General features: G+C 52.0%; 1 protein-coding gene across 1 annotated transcript; it reads left to right on the top strand.

Annotated features, from left to right (window-relative positions):
- The first annotated feature begins 347 nt into the window (after nucleotides 1–347).
- Nucleotides 348–14,150, top strand: LOC123077473 (nuclear distribution protein nudF). Its single transcript, XM_044499752.1, has 8 exons — nucleotides 348–620; nucleotides 1,974–2,160; nucleotides 2,295–2,383; nucleotides 3,515–3,620; nucleotides 12,294–12,502; nucleotides 12,701–12,743; nucleotides 12,901–13,160; nucleotides 13,257–14,150. The coding sequence occupies exons 1-8, from the start codon at nucleotides 457–459 to the stop codon at nucleotides 13,642–13,644; spliced, it is 1,446 nt and encodes a 481-aa protein (XP_044355687.1). The 5' UTR covers nucleotides 348–456; the 3' UTR covers nucleotides 13,645–14,150.
- Nucleotides 14,151–14,515: the final 365 nt, after the last annotated feature.

The raw sequence follows: 14,515 nt of genomic DNA, 5'->3' as shown, positions 1-14,515 counted from the left end.
ATACAGGGCACCAACGGGGCAGGGGGAAACCTAGATTTTCGCGGGTGGGGGAGGGGGATTTACCGCGCCCCTAAATTTCTTTTAAGGGTCGGACGCGTTTAAGGTTTCTGTTCGGGTCATTTTTTCACCTAAAACTGTAAACTGACGGTTATTTTGTGAGTCGGGGCGATTTAAGGGTCTGCTAGAGATGCTCATAGGCGGCGGGTCCAGCCACGCTATACACGGTATACATGCAATGGAGATTGTCTCTAGATTTATTTTCACAATGGGGAAGAGAAAAATACTGGACCGTCCGATGTCAAAGGAACGGTGCGGAGCACGAATGGGAGCATAGTCATTTGGGGACAGACCGAGAGGTAAAGAGCAAACTTAACCGCCGCTGCCGCCTCTCCCCCCTTCCCCGCGCGCCTGAGACGGTGGCCACCGTGATACATTCTAGGGTTCAGCTCGCCGGCGATGTCGATGCCGTTACCGGGGCGGACGCTCGTCGACCTCGACGGCGACGCGCTGGCCCACTGCGCGCGCCACCTCGGCGCCCGCGACGTCGCCAGCCTCGCCATGGTCTGCCGCCCGCTGCGCGCCGCCGCCTACTGCGACGCCGTATGGTACCACCTCTACAGGTCTCTTCCTTCACCCACTTTCCTCTTTCCTCTCGCTCTCGTCCGATTCGGGAATTTCGATTTAGGCGTCAGTACACTCAGCTGTATAGGGCAATTTGTACAGACCCAATAGGTTTGCCCCTTTTTGGCGATTGCACGGTGTAGACGTGTAGTGTTGATTGGGAGCTTAAAGGTGGGATCCTGGGGGGCAGAGGCAGAGTTCAGTGAATTTTTTTGGGGCCGGAGTTTACAAATGATCGGTTTCCTGTTATGATTGGGATTTCGAAGCTTTTGTGGGGCTAACAAATTGGGGAAAATTGATTTGCAGCGATATTAGGTGCCGCAACGATGGTTGGGACTGGAAAATTATGAACCTCTCCTATGATTTTCTTGTTTGAGCGGATAGAGTTAAGCTTGGGAGAACATCTGGTTTGGTGTCAGCTAGGCTGAGGAACTCTGGATTGAACAGTACATTAATTGTTGGGATGCACTGCATTGAAAGGGAGGAGATCCTGTCATTTTTCAGAATGACTGTCATTGTATGATTGGTTGGCATTTGATATAGGCAAACTTGATCATAAGACTGTCAGAGGGTTCGTGGGTCCACAGATTTAGTGGCACTTTATTAGTTGTCTTGGTTGTTGGGATTGCAAGCTGCAGACTTATCAATCTTCTGATTTGTATCTCTCCAGCAAAATAGAATATTTGAAATATGGAGCAACAGTGTTGGTGTTTATGGTATATTCCCTATGCGTCGTAACAATAGTGTTTTTTGGACATTGACACAGTTTTCAAGGTGTTTTTTTGGACAATTTGATGTTGAATTTAAAATGTTGTTTCACATAAAAAGAGAGCGGTTTGTACATTAAGAGTGAGCTCGAGTTTAGTGTTTCAGGTACTATCATACATTATGAACGTCTATCTATTACATGCTGAAGATATCAATTTGATGTTGTCGGTGCTAGTTATTTTTTCATTGTAGAGTCAAACCTAGAAATATTGGACTCATACAATTCAAAATGACTTATATTCTGACTCTGTTGGACTAACTTTTTTAACGAAAAGTAGTTTTTGGTAGTCACTGTCTACACAATATGAACTTTATTTAATAAGGTGCATGCAATTTGAAAGTGACAGGCAGCGAATGTTTCTTTTACGTGGATGCCACTTAAAATGCTTGATGGTTATTTGTTCGCTTTTATGCTTTGCATCAAGTTTTACAGTTTCTACGAGTTGATCAATTTCGTGTAATCCTTTTCTGAACTCACATAACTGTCTAATGTTTGAGTCTATATAGTATTTTGAGACTTTGGAAACTGCACATGTATCTGACTGCCCACTTATTTATCGCGTCATGACTATTTGAATGCTTAGGGGGCAATGGCCATTTCAACAAGTGCCTCATGGAGCTTTAGGGATTAGAGAACTGTACATTCGGAGGCACACTGAAGTACATCAAATGAAATTTGATGATCCCTTATCATCTATTTATTATCTAGATCCCACGGAGCCGACACCAATCCATCTAATGCTTGATAGGAATGGTGTTTGGTTCTCTCAAGTGAGTGAAAGGCAATAGTATTATGTGTTTTCAATATAGCAGATTTGCTCTTCTGCTTAAGTAACGCAGGTTGTTGCAGTATCAAAAGCTTATTTGTGCTAAGCAACATATGCCGTGCAATTTCCTCTGTGCAGGGGCCAGTAGTCAAAAGATTGAGGCTTGGTCTGGACATGGAATTAGTGGAAACCTACAGGACCCATAGTGCGAGGATCACCTGTATGAGGTAACCATAAAGCAAATAACCATTGCTCTTTAGACATTTGTAGATCTTGTTACTTTTTAGTCAGCTTATCTGATGCTCAAGGTTTTTTTTTGGGGTCAGTTTCATGTACTCAACCCTGTGGGGAATCAAGGGGTGACCATTGAATCCTTTTTTTCTACTCCTATAATAATATCAAAGATAGTACATTTCTGTGCTAACGGATGTAGGATTTAAGATCTATCCCCACTTTATGTCTTGGACAAGATTCTTGAATCCTTGCATAAAGAAAATTTCTGAATTTAGTAGGATGTTATGACTGACATGTTATTTGGAATAAAATGACCTCATCTGACTTTTAATGTAGTATTAGTCTTGCTTTATATCTTTGCTTCCATTTGTTAAAAAAATAGGCAACTTCATTCAGTCTCAGTACGTTGGTTATATCTTCAGATTTTGTAGATTTATTTTTACTTCATTCTCATCTTGGGTTCAAGTCTCGACTTCTGCAATTTAAATAAATAAATTGCTTGCTTCTGTCCATGCCACATGTGAGAGGGATGTTGAAGTATATATGGATTGCCCAACCTTCTCCATCAGTTTGTACTTTTGGTTCTAGTGGTTGGTGCATGAAACTTAATACAGGGAGGGCATATATAATGCTCATTTACTGAACATCTTATGTTTGGTATAGTAGGATGTTATGACTGACATGTTTACTTGGAACCAAATGACATCATCTGACTTTTTATATATTATTTTGCTTTATTTTTGCTTCCATTTGTTAGACAAATAGGTAGCTTTACTTCAGTTAGTACCTTGGTTATATCTTCGGACTTTGTAGATTTGTTTGTGTTACGTCTTGGTGACAATGCCATTTTTTTTACTTCATTATCGTCTTGTTACAGTATCATTTCTTTTACTTAGTTTTCTTCTTTCCTAGCAGGGAGGTATTGTTGCAAATCATTTTCATGATTACTAGCTGGTTTATGTTTGGGATACAGTATCCTCATTTCACAATTTAAACTTTTATTGTTTAACAGTTTTATCTGTGATTGGCTTTCCACTAATGCCCCTATTTTGCATGGTATAAAAATTTACTGTGCCTGCTGAAAGTCGCGGAGATAGGAATGTCTTATTATGTTCATTTTGCAGATTATTCCCACTAATCGACACCCCGTTGTATCGAAGTGATGCACATAGAAATGAAAAGGCATTAGTCACTTCAAGCACAGATAGGACAGTCCGTCTTTGCTGGAAGGTACCTCATTTCTACATTACATTACCCTGTTGATACAACATGTACTCCCTCCGTAAAGAAACATAAGAGCGTTTAGATCACTAAAGCAGTGATCTAAACGCTCTTATATTTCTTTACAGAGGGAGTATGTTCTTTTTTCCTGAGGATACAACATGACCATTCATGATGACATCACTGGCTTTGTACATGAGTGCAGAGGTACTTGAAACAGGAATAATAAAAAACAGAAACTTAACTGCTATTCCCTCCATTCACAATTATAAGATGTTCTAACGTTTTTCTGATTCGGATGTATATAGACGCATTTTAGTGTCCCTGCTTACTCATTTCAGTCCATATGTAGTCCATATTGAAATATCCAAAACATCTTATAATTGTGAACGGAGGGAGTATTACTTACGGTCATTGAATGACTGTAAAATATACTCCCTCCGTTCCTAAATATAAGTCTCTTTAGAGATTTAAATATAAACTACATACGGATGTATATAGACATGTTTTAGAGTGTACATTCACTTATTTTGCTCCGTATTTAGTCCATATTGAGACTTCTAAAAGGACTTATATTTAGGAACGGAGGGAGTAGTTATTTAAATGATACAAACTCTTGAAAAGGAATTTTAGTGTTAGATGGACATTGGTTCCTCTTTGTCTCATTCAAATATGAAAATAATAATACGTGCTTCCTTTTCTCTTCTGTAATTGCTTTCATTTCCTTGTTTTATGCTTGTCGTATCTATTCATGACATTGTGAAGCGGCCACTGTATACGTAGCCTGCTGCTTAACTCTATGCCAACCTCACTAACTACTAACAAAGTTATGCGGCAGTACCCCTTACTCTGCCTTGTCAGCCCCTCCGTGTGCTTACATGTTAGATTCTCTGGACTAGTTGCCGGTGAGGAAGTGGTACTCAAGCATGGTAACCAGGAAACCTAGTTAAGAGGGGTGAGGATGGAGAAGGAAATTCTGGTTAAGAGGGGTGCGGCTTATGTAATACTGGCTGCTAGAGACAAAGCAGGATCTAACCTGCTGTAAACTAACAAGAGATAAAGTAGATCTGTCTGCTTAAACTCAATACGGAAGGATATACATAGTCCCAATCTGATATTCTAGGGACTGGAACCATTATGCAGTAGCCTCCATTCCTTGTCCAGCCTGGCTGACTGCATGTATGGAATTTTCGACATGAAATTACACATGAGCCTCCAACATGCTGCTGTGCCGTACATCCTAGTGTGTCATTCCTTCCCAAGATCAGCCTCTTCCTGGTCACCTTTAGTTGCTTCTAGCTCCATCATGCTGCAAAATTACCACAATAGTGTGCAAGCCTCGTCATTGATGTACTTGCCACTTGCCAGGCCTTGCGCCATTTCATTTTCACCAAAGATGGCATGGCATGAGGTATTTTTTTGAGAAAACGCAGGGGACCCATGTGTTTCATTCCATTGAAAAGAGAGAGTTTGTGATTACAATCCTCCTAGGAGGCGGTTTCAGATAGAAAGTAGATGCTAGTGCACATCCCATGAGGTGGGCATCACGACTCTAAGGCCAGCAGCGCCAGCAGTGGCCCAGAGCCTGGCTTCAGCCTTGATCCTACTCACTAAGGCGTGAACGGACGGTTGCACGCGGTCGAAGATGCAGTCGTTTCGGTGTTTCCAAATCATCCAGGATGTCAGAAGCGTCGCGGATGCAAGCCCCTTGCGCATCAGCTGGGAGGTGTCTTGCCTGGCGTTGAGCCACCAATCGAGCAGGGAGCTGTCATTGGCCGGCGCTCGGCAGGTCAAGCGCATCCAGGAAAGGATCTCGTGCCAGACCTGCCACGAGAAGGGGCAGGCTAGCAGGAGGTGCTGCATCGTCTTCGGGGCCTGGTCGCACAAGGGGCACGCCGTGTGGTGCTGAAGCCCATGTCGATCGAGGCGGTCAGCCGTCCAGCAGCGGTCAAGGCTGACAAGCCAGAGAAAGAATTTCACTTTTGGCGGCGCCCAACTCTTCCAAGTGAGCTTCCAATGGTTGCAGGCGATTGATCCGTGGAAGGATGCGAGGTAGGCGGATTTAGCAGTGTAGGTGCCGGCCTCGGTCCACTTCCAAATCAGCTTGTCAGGCTCGGCGGAGAGGGCAATACCCTCGAGGAGTCGCCAAAGCAACAAGTACTGGCCGATCTCGTGAACTCCCAGGACGCCGTGGATGTCGCGTGCCCAGATATGGGCATGCAGTCCCTCAGCGACCGTCCTATTCTTCATTCGCCGTTTTGGGATGCAGGCGTGCAGCAAGGGTGCAATCTCGCGAACGGAGCGTCCATTGATCCACCGGTCCTCCCAAAATTTGGTGTTGTGGCCGTTCCCAATGGACGTGTGGGTGCCGGCGAAGAAGAAGGCCTGCTCCTCAGCAAAGGACTGGAGGTTGAGACCAGCCCAAGCACGGCGCTCATCGGTTTTGCTGAACCAGAGCCAACGGGTCCTGAGCGCCATGCCGGTGCGCTCCAGATCATGCATGCCCAGTCCGCCGAAGCTCCTAGGGCGCGCGACGCGACGCCAGTTAACGTGGCAGTGGCCTCCCTTGGCCTCGGCGCGCCCGGCCCAAAGGAACCCACGTTGGATACGCTCAAGCATGCGGAGGATCCTCTTTGGGGGCGCAAACACAAGCAGCTGGTGCAGCGGGATCGCGCTGAGCACCGATTTCACCAGAGCGGGCCGGCCTGCTCGGTTCATGAGTCAAGCCTTCCAGGTGGGCAGTTTGCCCGCCACTCTGTCGACGAGGGGTAGCAGCTGCGCGGTGGTGGGGCGTCGAATGGTGAGCGGGATGCCGAGGTAGGTGATGGGGAGCTCGACGATTGGGCAGCCCAGGCTCTCGACGACGGGCAGTATAGTGTCATCTTCGCAGCGGATGAGCGTGGTGGTGCTCTTGGTGAAGTTGACGCGGAGTCCGAATGCCCGGCCAAAAAGCTGCAGGATTGCTTTCACGGCCTCGATGTCGTCCGACTGCGGGTGACAGAAGAGGACCACATCATCCGCATAAAGCGAGATGGGGGGGATCGGTCTAGAGGGGTGCAGCCGGCGTATGATCCCGAGCTCGGTGGCGTGCTTGAACAGGCGACCAAGGGTGTCTACAGCCAAGACGAACAGTTGCGGGAACATGGGGTCCCCTTGGTGCAGGCCTTGGCGGTGCCAAATTGGGGGGCCGGGGCTTCCATTGAGCAGCACCTTGGTGCTAGCAGAAGACAAGAGGATCGCCAGCCACTCAAGGAATCTATCCCCGAAGCCGTATTGTTTCAGCACCTCGAAGAGGAAAGGCCAGGATATCGAGTCGAACGCCCTCGCGAGATCAAGCTTCAGCATTACGCGCGGTGCTCCCAGCTGGTGCAGAAGGCGAGCAGATTGGCGCACCAGGACGAAGTTGTCGTGGAGGCTGCGTCCAGGGATGAAGGCGTTCTGGTTGTTGCTGACGAGGGCGTCGAGTCTCGGCGCGAGGCGGAGCGACAACACCTTGGCGAAGACTTCTGCAACCAGGTGGATGAGGCTGATCGGCCGATAGTCCCGCAGGCAGCTCGCGTCGGCACGCTTGGGGAGCAGGGAGAGCAGGGCCTGGTTCAGACGTGCGAACCCGCACCCCCGCATGTCGTAGAGCTGCTGGAAGAAGGCGGTGAAGTCAGCCTTGACCGTGGGCCAGCAGGCGCGAAGGAACTCGGCGGTGAAGCCGTCGGGCCCTGGTGCCTTGCGCGCCGGCAGCCGCTTCACGGCGTTCCAAATCTCCTCGTCGTCGAAGGGCGCGTCTAGCTCGAGGAGGTCCGGAGATGGGGTGATCAGCTGCGAGAGGTCCAGCGTGCAGTCACGGCCGGCCTCGGTGCCCAACAGCTCGTCAAAGTGCGCGAAGGCGGCGGAGGCCATGTCGGCATGGTCGGTGAGCGTGTGGTCACCAACGTCGAGGCTATGCACCCGATTCTTCTGGCGGCGATAGGAGCATTGCCGGTGGAAGGAGGTGTTAGCGTCTTCGTCCTTGAGGGTTGCGATGCGCGCCCGCTGCCGGGCAATGGTGCGCTCGAGAGACGCTAGTCCAAGGTAGGAGCGCTTGATTTGCTTGCGTAGCCACTCATGAGCAGAAAGCATCCTGTCCTCCTGGGCCTTGTCAAACTGGAGCAGCAGCTCACGGGAAAGGGCCAGCTTGTGCCGAACGTTGCCGACCGTGTGCGCGCTCCAGCTGGTCAGCTTGCGAGCCGTGGCTTGAAGGCGCCGCACGAGCCGCCGGAACGGGTCGGCGTCGTCCACGAAAAGCCAGGCTTCCGTGACGACGTCCTGGAACCCATCTAGGCACACCCAGAAGTCCTCGAAGTGGAATCGTCGGTGTCTCGGTGGCTGCGGAGAGCAGTCCAGGAGCAGCGGGCTATGGTCGGAGACCACCGAGGCGAGGCATCGAAGGTGGCAGCTGCTATGGCGTTCCTCCCAGTCCGTCGTGCATAGGACCCTGTCGAGGTGGACCAGGGTTGGAGGGGAGCGCTCGCTGGACCATGTGTAACAGCGCCCGTTAAGGTAGACCTCCTTGAGCGCCAAGTCATTGAGCAAGTGTCTGAACCGCCTCATCATGCGTTTGTCCAAGTTGTTGTTGTTTTTGTCTTCGTCGCGGTAGATCATGTTGAAGTCGCCGCAAAGCATCCATGGCCCTGGGCAAGAGGCGCGTAGGTCGCGGAGTTCACGAAGGAACTCGATCTTTTCGTCATCAGTTGAGGCCCATACACGATGGACAGCCACCAAGGCGGGTGCTGGCTTGAGGGGGGAGTGACCTGGGCCGACAGCGTGTGCGTGGTGAACTCAGGGTTAGTGATGGTCACCACCCGGCTTTTCCACGCCAGCAGGATGCTGCCGCGGGTGTCATCCGCCGGCAAGTACACGTACTCGTCGAACTCGGAGCCGAGCGCCTCAAGGACAACCGACGAGCAGACCAAAGCCATCTTAGTCTCTTGCAAACATACAATGGAGGCGCCACTAGTGACGATTAGCGAGCGGATGGCGGTGCGTCGCGCGCGCGTGTTAAGGCCGCGCATGTTCCAAATCACAATTTTTAGGTCGTGATCCATGGAAACTGGGTCGACAATGGAGGGCGGAGCGCCGCGCTACACCGCAACCTCAGCCGCCAAGGTCGCCGAGGCAGGCGCCGACGCCTTCGGGTCGGCGGGCAACTCGCGGTCGACTAGTGCAGCGATGGCGGAGAGCACAGCCATCGGGATCGGAGTGGCAAAGATCCCAAGAGTACGAGGCCGAGGATCCCAAGAGTACGCAGCACCTGAACTTGCGCACGACGCTCCGCGGTCGGCGGTGCGGCGGCCCGGCAGGATGCGGACGAGGCCAAGCGGCCCCGGCGCGGAGAGAAGTTAAGGGGCTGCCGGCGATGCCGCTTCCCAGGCGCGGGAAGGATCGAGTTCAGGTGTTTGGTGGCGGCGGAGAGAAACTCGCCCAGCGTCCAAGATGCACCTCGCGTCCGGGAGCGGCGCAACATGATTGGTGGCGAGGCGAAGCGCTGCATAGTTGGTCGAAGCGGGGTCGCGGTAGGCGCAGGGTCGTCCGATGCATGCAATGGGCCGCTAGGCTGCATGGCATTGCTGCTGAGCTCGCTGGAGGGGGCCTTTTGGGCGTTTAGGGCCGCGAGGTCGGACTGGTGGCCCAACTCTGGGAAGGAGTCCTTCCCTGGGTTGCTGCGGTCGTAGTGGGGAGCCGCATCCCGAACGCACGCCGAGGTGCAAGCAAGCGCTGAGCCAGGAGCAGGCCCGTCCGGTGGCGTGCCAGGCGAGGACGCGTATGCAGAAGTTGACTTGGTCGTGAGTCCGTCCAAGGGTGCGCTAGGAGCTGACATGCGCGGGCCAATAGCAGCCCTCGACAGCGGATCGTCATGGACCGGCTCCGCGCTTCCCATAGGCTGCGAGTCTGGCACCATGCTGGCAGAGGGCGGGTAGGGGGCCAGGGAGGCCACCGGATCCCAAGATAAGAGCTGGCTGGGTGTGGTCAGGGTGGCCCCGGCGTGCGCGACCAGCTGTCCGCTAGGAGACGATGGGCACAGGCGCTCAGAGGGCTCACGCAGCTGCTGCACCACTTGCAAGTCGCCAACTGGCTCGGCCGTGTTGTCCACTACCTGCTGGCCTGGGTTGGTCTGGTCTGGTGATGCCTGGACAACAGCTTTGGCAGGCTCCACTTTGTCTTTCGTCCTGCGCTTGTTCCTGCGCTTTCCCCTTTTGGGGTAGCGACGAGAACGACTGGCCCCACCGTGATCACGCCAGGGGACCACGGTTCTTTCGGACGGCGGCGATGCAGGGCCACGGCGGAGACCGTTGGGCCAGTCCGGCGAGGTAGCCACGCCGTCTGTGCGAGCCGTGCGGGCAGCAGCGGTCCAGCCGGTGGCCTCCAAGGCCATGCCATCCGACCGGCCGGCAGGGGCCATGGCCATGCCGGGGGCGGTGCCGCCGGGCGCAGCCGTGGTGCGGCGCCTCTTGCGCGCGCGTCGGCCGCGCCGGCCGTGGCCGGCATTGCCTCTGCTATTGGCGTCGGCACTGCCCGCATGGTCACCGTCGGCACCGTCATCACCGTGGCCATCCTCCGGCCCTGCGGCGTCTGCGCCCGACCGCTCCACCACGGCGCGCGTCAGCTGGATGGCGACGGGGTAGGTTAGGGTCCGGACCGTCGGCGGCGAGGAGGATAGGCGGGAGGGGATTTGCTCGACGATCTCCAGAATGGCCTGGCGACGGATGCGCGCAGGGTCGCGGGTTCGTGCAGAGTGACGGAAGGTGGCGAGGTCCGCGCGCGATCTCGTGTCTGGGTGCAGCCGCTCGATGCAGCAGCTGGCCCCGAGGAGGTGCTCCGCCGTGGAGAGGTTCCAGGCTTGGGCCGGAATGCCGCGGAGCTCTAGCTCGACGCGGTACTCGAACTTGCCATAGCCGGCATGGGCGAGCTTGCTCCTGGGGCGCATCGAAAGCGAGAAGGCCGGGGTGCGCAGGAAGTGGTCGCCGGCGAGGCGGTCCATAGTCTGCGAGGTGGTGAAGACGATGAGAAAGTCTTCAGGGTGGTGGATGTGGACGGAGAAGTCGCCGGGCAGCAGCTCAAAGGTGGAGTAGAGGGTCTCCTCGACTTCGCGTGCGGTCACAAACGGCCTTGTCCCTGTGATGGAGGCCACCATGGCGCGGCGCAAGACCGCCTCAGCCTCTTCCATCTCGACCGTGTGGGAGATGATGACGCGGTCCGGGTTGGGGGGCGCGAGCTCGAGCGCGGGAGTGGGGGCCGCAGGGCGCGCCGGTGGTGGAATGGCGACGGGGGGAGCTGCGGAGCGAGTCTGCAGCGCAGGCGCAGGTGCAAGGGCGGGAGCCGGCGCGCGCGCACCAGGAGGCGGTGGCGGCCGGGCTCCGCGGGCGGTGGGGCGGCGCCAGTCGCACTGCCTGGAGTCGTGGCCGGAGACGAGACATCGGCAGCAGCGGATGTCGTTGGTGCAGTCGCGGACGGTGTGCCCGGGGTCGAGGCACCGGAAGCACAAGCCCGCGACAGCCTCAGGCAGGGGGTGCGCCGCCGCTGCGGCGAGACCGGCGCCGGGGCCGGTCGAGGGTGGCGGCGCCGGTTCTTGCGCCGAGGCTGCCGGAAGCCATCCTGGTCCACAGCAGGCTCGCGGGCGTCGGGGCCGCCCACGCGATGGACCTCCGAGCGGGGGCCAAGGCGGGTGGCGGCCGGGATCCGTGAGGCTGCGGCGGCAGCGGTCCGCCCGGCGGGGGTGGTGGCGACAGCGTCGGAGGCGGCGGGGCTTGGGGCGGGGGAGGCGGGAGCGACCACGTCGCGGTAGGAACATGAGCTGGAGCTGTCGTTGTCCGAGTCCATCCAGCGGACCGCGCGGCGGTTGCCGGAGCGGGGGCTGGAAGAGGCCATGGGAGGGGCGCGCCGGAGTGGTATGAGGTATTTAAATAGGAATATTGGGATATATGCCCTTTTGAAGTGCCCAGTTGGAAATGCCAACACGGAGTCTTCTCTGCTTCGATATGTGCTTCTGTAGAGTTGTAGCGTAAACAGAAATACCACATTCGTCCAAATTTACCTCAAACTGGACATTTATTGCCCTGCGGATCCTCTTTCTTCTTCTCAGTCGTCCTCTTCATGTTCCTCTCCCCTCGTGCAACATGGGCTTTCTTGTCCCACTCGCCTCAACCTCCAGACTCGGGGCCTGACCTTTGTCAGTGCATTACACGTGGCCATAGGGCTCATCCTTGCCACACACGTCATGTGGCTGAGTACATATTTGTTGAGATTAGCCCTGACCCAAAGAGCAGGGGGGCGGAGAGGCGGCGTCGTAGTCCACACAACTTGCAGAGACAGCAAGGTGAGCTGGAGAGAAGGTGCCGCAGCAGGAAGGTGGTGAGGAGGTAGGAGACACAGGCACTTTTATCCAGTATGAGTGAAATTCTTCGGTCAATGACATGCTTATAAATATGGCAACTCTGCATGGCATTTCATGAAGTTGAAACCTTGCAGTGTCATTATAAAATCTTGTCAATTTACAGTCATGCATCTAAATTATTGTTACAGATAATGTGATGGTTAGCTAACATATTCAGTCACAACAACACATCTCGGTGGGGTATGGTTTTGAAAGGCTATATATCTAACTCCTTGAGAAGCTAGTGCTAAGCGTGATTTTATAACCTTTTTATGTAGGGCCAATCACGCTGTTACAAGGGCCATTCAGGACCTGTTACTGCTCTGGCTGACAAATTGCTTGATGACGGTGAATGTAAAATACTCGCAACTGGTGGTGAAGACTGCACCATTCGCCTTTGGTCTATGAATACAAGAGCAAAAAAGCACCCTCTAATATCAACTTTGCATGGGCATGAAAAAACACTGTCACTTTTGTCTGTTGCTTGGTACGTACTGTCAAACCATCTGAATGGAACTTATTCTACTATTAGTCGGCTATTTCTTTGTGTGCAAATGCACCATTTATCAAACTGGAAAGCATTTTGTTGGCTTTTGTACAGTTGCAAGGTTCCTATACTTTCTAAGGTTTCTTAAATCATGATCTATCAGCACGATCATTGAGCTTCTTCTTTGCTCTTCTTCAGGCATAAATCCTCCCTGCTGGTCAGCAGTTCCAAAGATACAAAGGTAATAGAACATCGAAGAAAACTTTATCCGAAATATCACATTAATAGGAGTAATATTGTTTAACATATTCTGTGTGGTCCACAACTGAGTCATTTGATGCTCATGGTAAGCTCTATTGTTTGTATGTTGCTTTTCATGTTGTTATACTGCATCACAGGTGAAAGTGTGGGACACAATGGCACCTCCTTCCAGTGTCTCATCATCTTGCGTTGGGGGTGCTCATCTTAACTCAAGTGGTCCACCGATTGCAATCAAGTGCCACGAATCCCTTTGTTACATTGCTGCTGGATCCGAAGTGACAGCAATTGATTTGAGGACGATGAAGAAGGCTTCTGTTCTTGCACTTTGTAACCAAAGAATACTTTCTTGCGAGATGCTGCCCTCTGAATGGCTAGGATGCACGGGCATAAAAGACAAGTAAGCTCACAATATCTGTACAATCAGTGCTTTCTTCATGCTTCTAGCTTCGACTGCGTTGCAAACATTACCTATCTATCATTATTTGCTGGACAGGGCTATTCTGTGGGATATTCGTAAGTCTCAAGAACTCAAGCACACAGTCGCAGAACTGCATTCAGATGGTCCTGTGACGTTGCTTCACTTGGATCCATACAAGGTAGTGATGGGCGTGCCATGGGATGGTCAGGTCCATGTCTGGGAAACCCGGACGGGCAACTTGGTGAACAGATTGAATTGCGACAAGCCTGTTAAATCAGGAGGGAGAAGCACAGTGTCAGCCATGGCCGTGGACGGGTGTAGGATTGTCACCGCAGGGAGTAGTTCTACCAGAGGCAGCCTGTTACACTACCAAGACTTTCTGGGATCCTCAGTTCCTGTAGCTTTACCTGGCAAGGAGGTTTCCAAGTTCTGGGGATCTCAAGAATATGACGATGAAGACTAGCGTAAATTATCCTCACAAAGGTAGCATTGCATACAAGATGAGACTTTGAGAGCTCATCCCTTATGCTAAGCTGGTGCACATCTGTCTCTTAGCCTCTCCATGCTAAGGTTTATTAAAAATATAAGGGGGCGTCTTTGCAAATGGGCCTGCACCATGCATCCAGGAAGGATACTGCCTGAGCAGTTTGCTTGTAAGGCTTCATCTGTAGCTACACACATATTGTTTTTCTCGAAAAAGCTACATACATAACATGAACCTTTGTGTAACTAGTGGTGACAGGATAATCATGTTGTTCTCTTCACCATAGAATTACAGTGGATTAGGTTGAGTTTCTCAAAAAAGTGAGGCCTGGTCCCCGCAGTATTCCTCTGAAGGGCAGTTATAGTGCTACTGAACATATATGCAGAAGTCCAGTAGCACATTTGTTGACAATCATAATATTACCATTGTAAGATATTCTCATAGATCATGAATCATATCCCACGAGTATAAGTTATTACCTATTATGCACTTATGCAGCATGCAAATTTTTTTTTTGAGAGAATATGCAGCATGCAAGTTCAGATACAAGACATGCTGCAGTTTATCAGTGATTCAGTCTATCCCTGTCCTCAAGGAATGTATTAGATGCGGAGCAGTTCATTCTCTTCCTGCATATGGAACATAAATGATCTCTAGAGAAGTCTGATGGCCTCAGGTGTTGCGATCAATGATCAAGACAAAAACAAGTTGAATGTTTTTGAAGAAAAGTCTGATGAACTGTTGTACATGATGTGAAGTTTGAGAAGACTATCATTTTCCTGTTTTGGCAAACTATTGCTGATGGGAAAGCAGCAGTGCAAACTCTCTTGTTAATCACATCAAACTTGTA

The sequence above is a fragment of the Triticum aestivum genome, chromosome 3D, assembly GCF_018294505.1.
Source record: "Triticum aestivum cultivar Chinese Spring chromosome 3D, IWGSC CS RefSeq v2.1, whole genome shotgun sequence".
Classification (NCBI taxonomy): domain Eukaryota; kingdom Viridiplantae; phylum Streptophyta; class Magnoliopsida; order Poales; family Poaceae; genus Triticum; species Triticum aestivum.
This window is presented reverse-complemented; position numbering and strand designations above follow the sequence as displayed.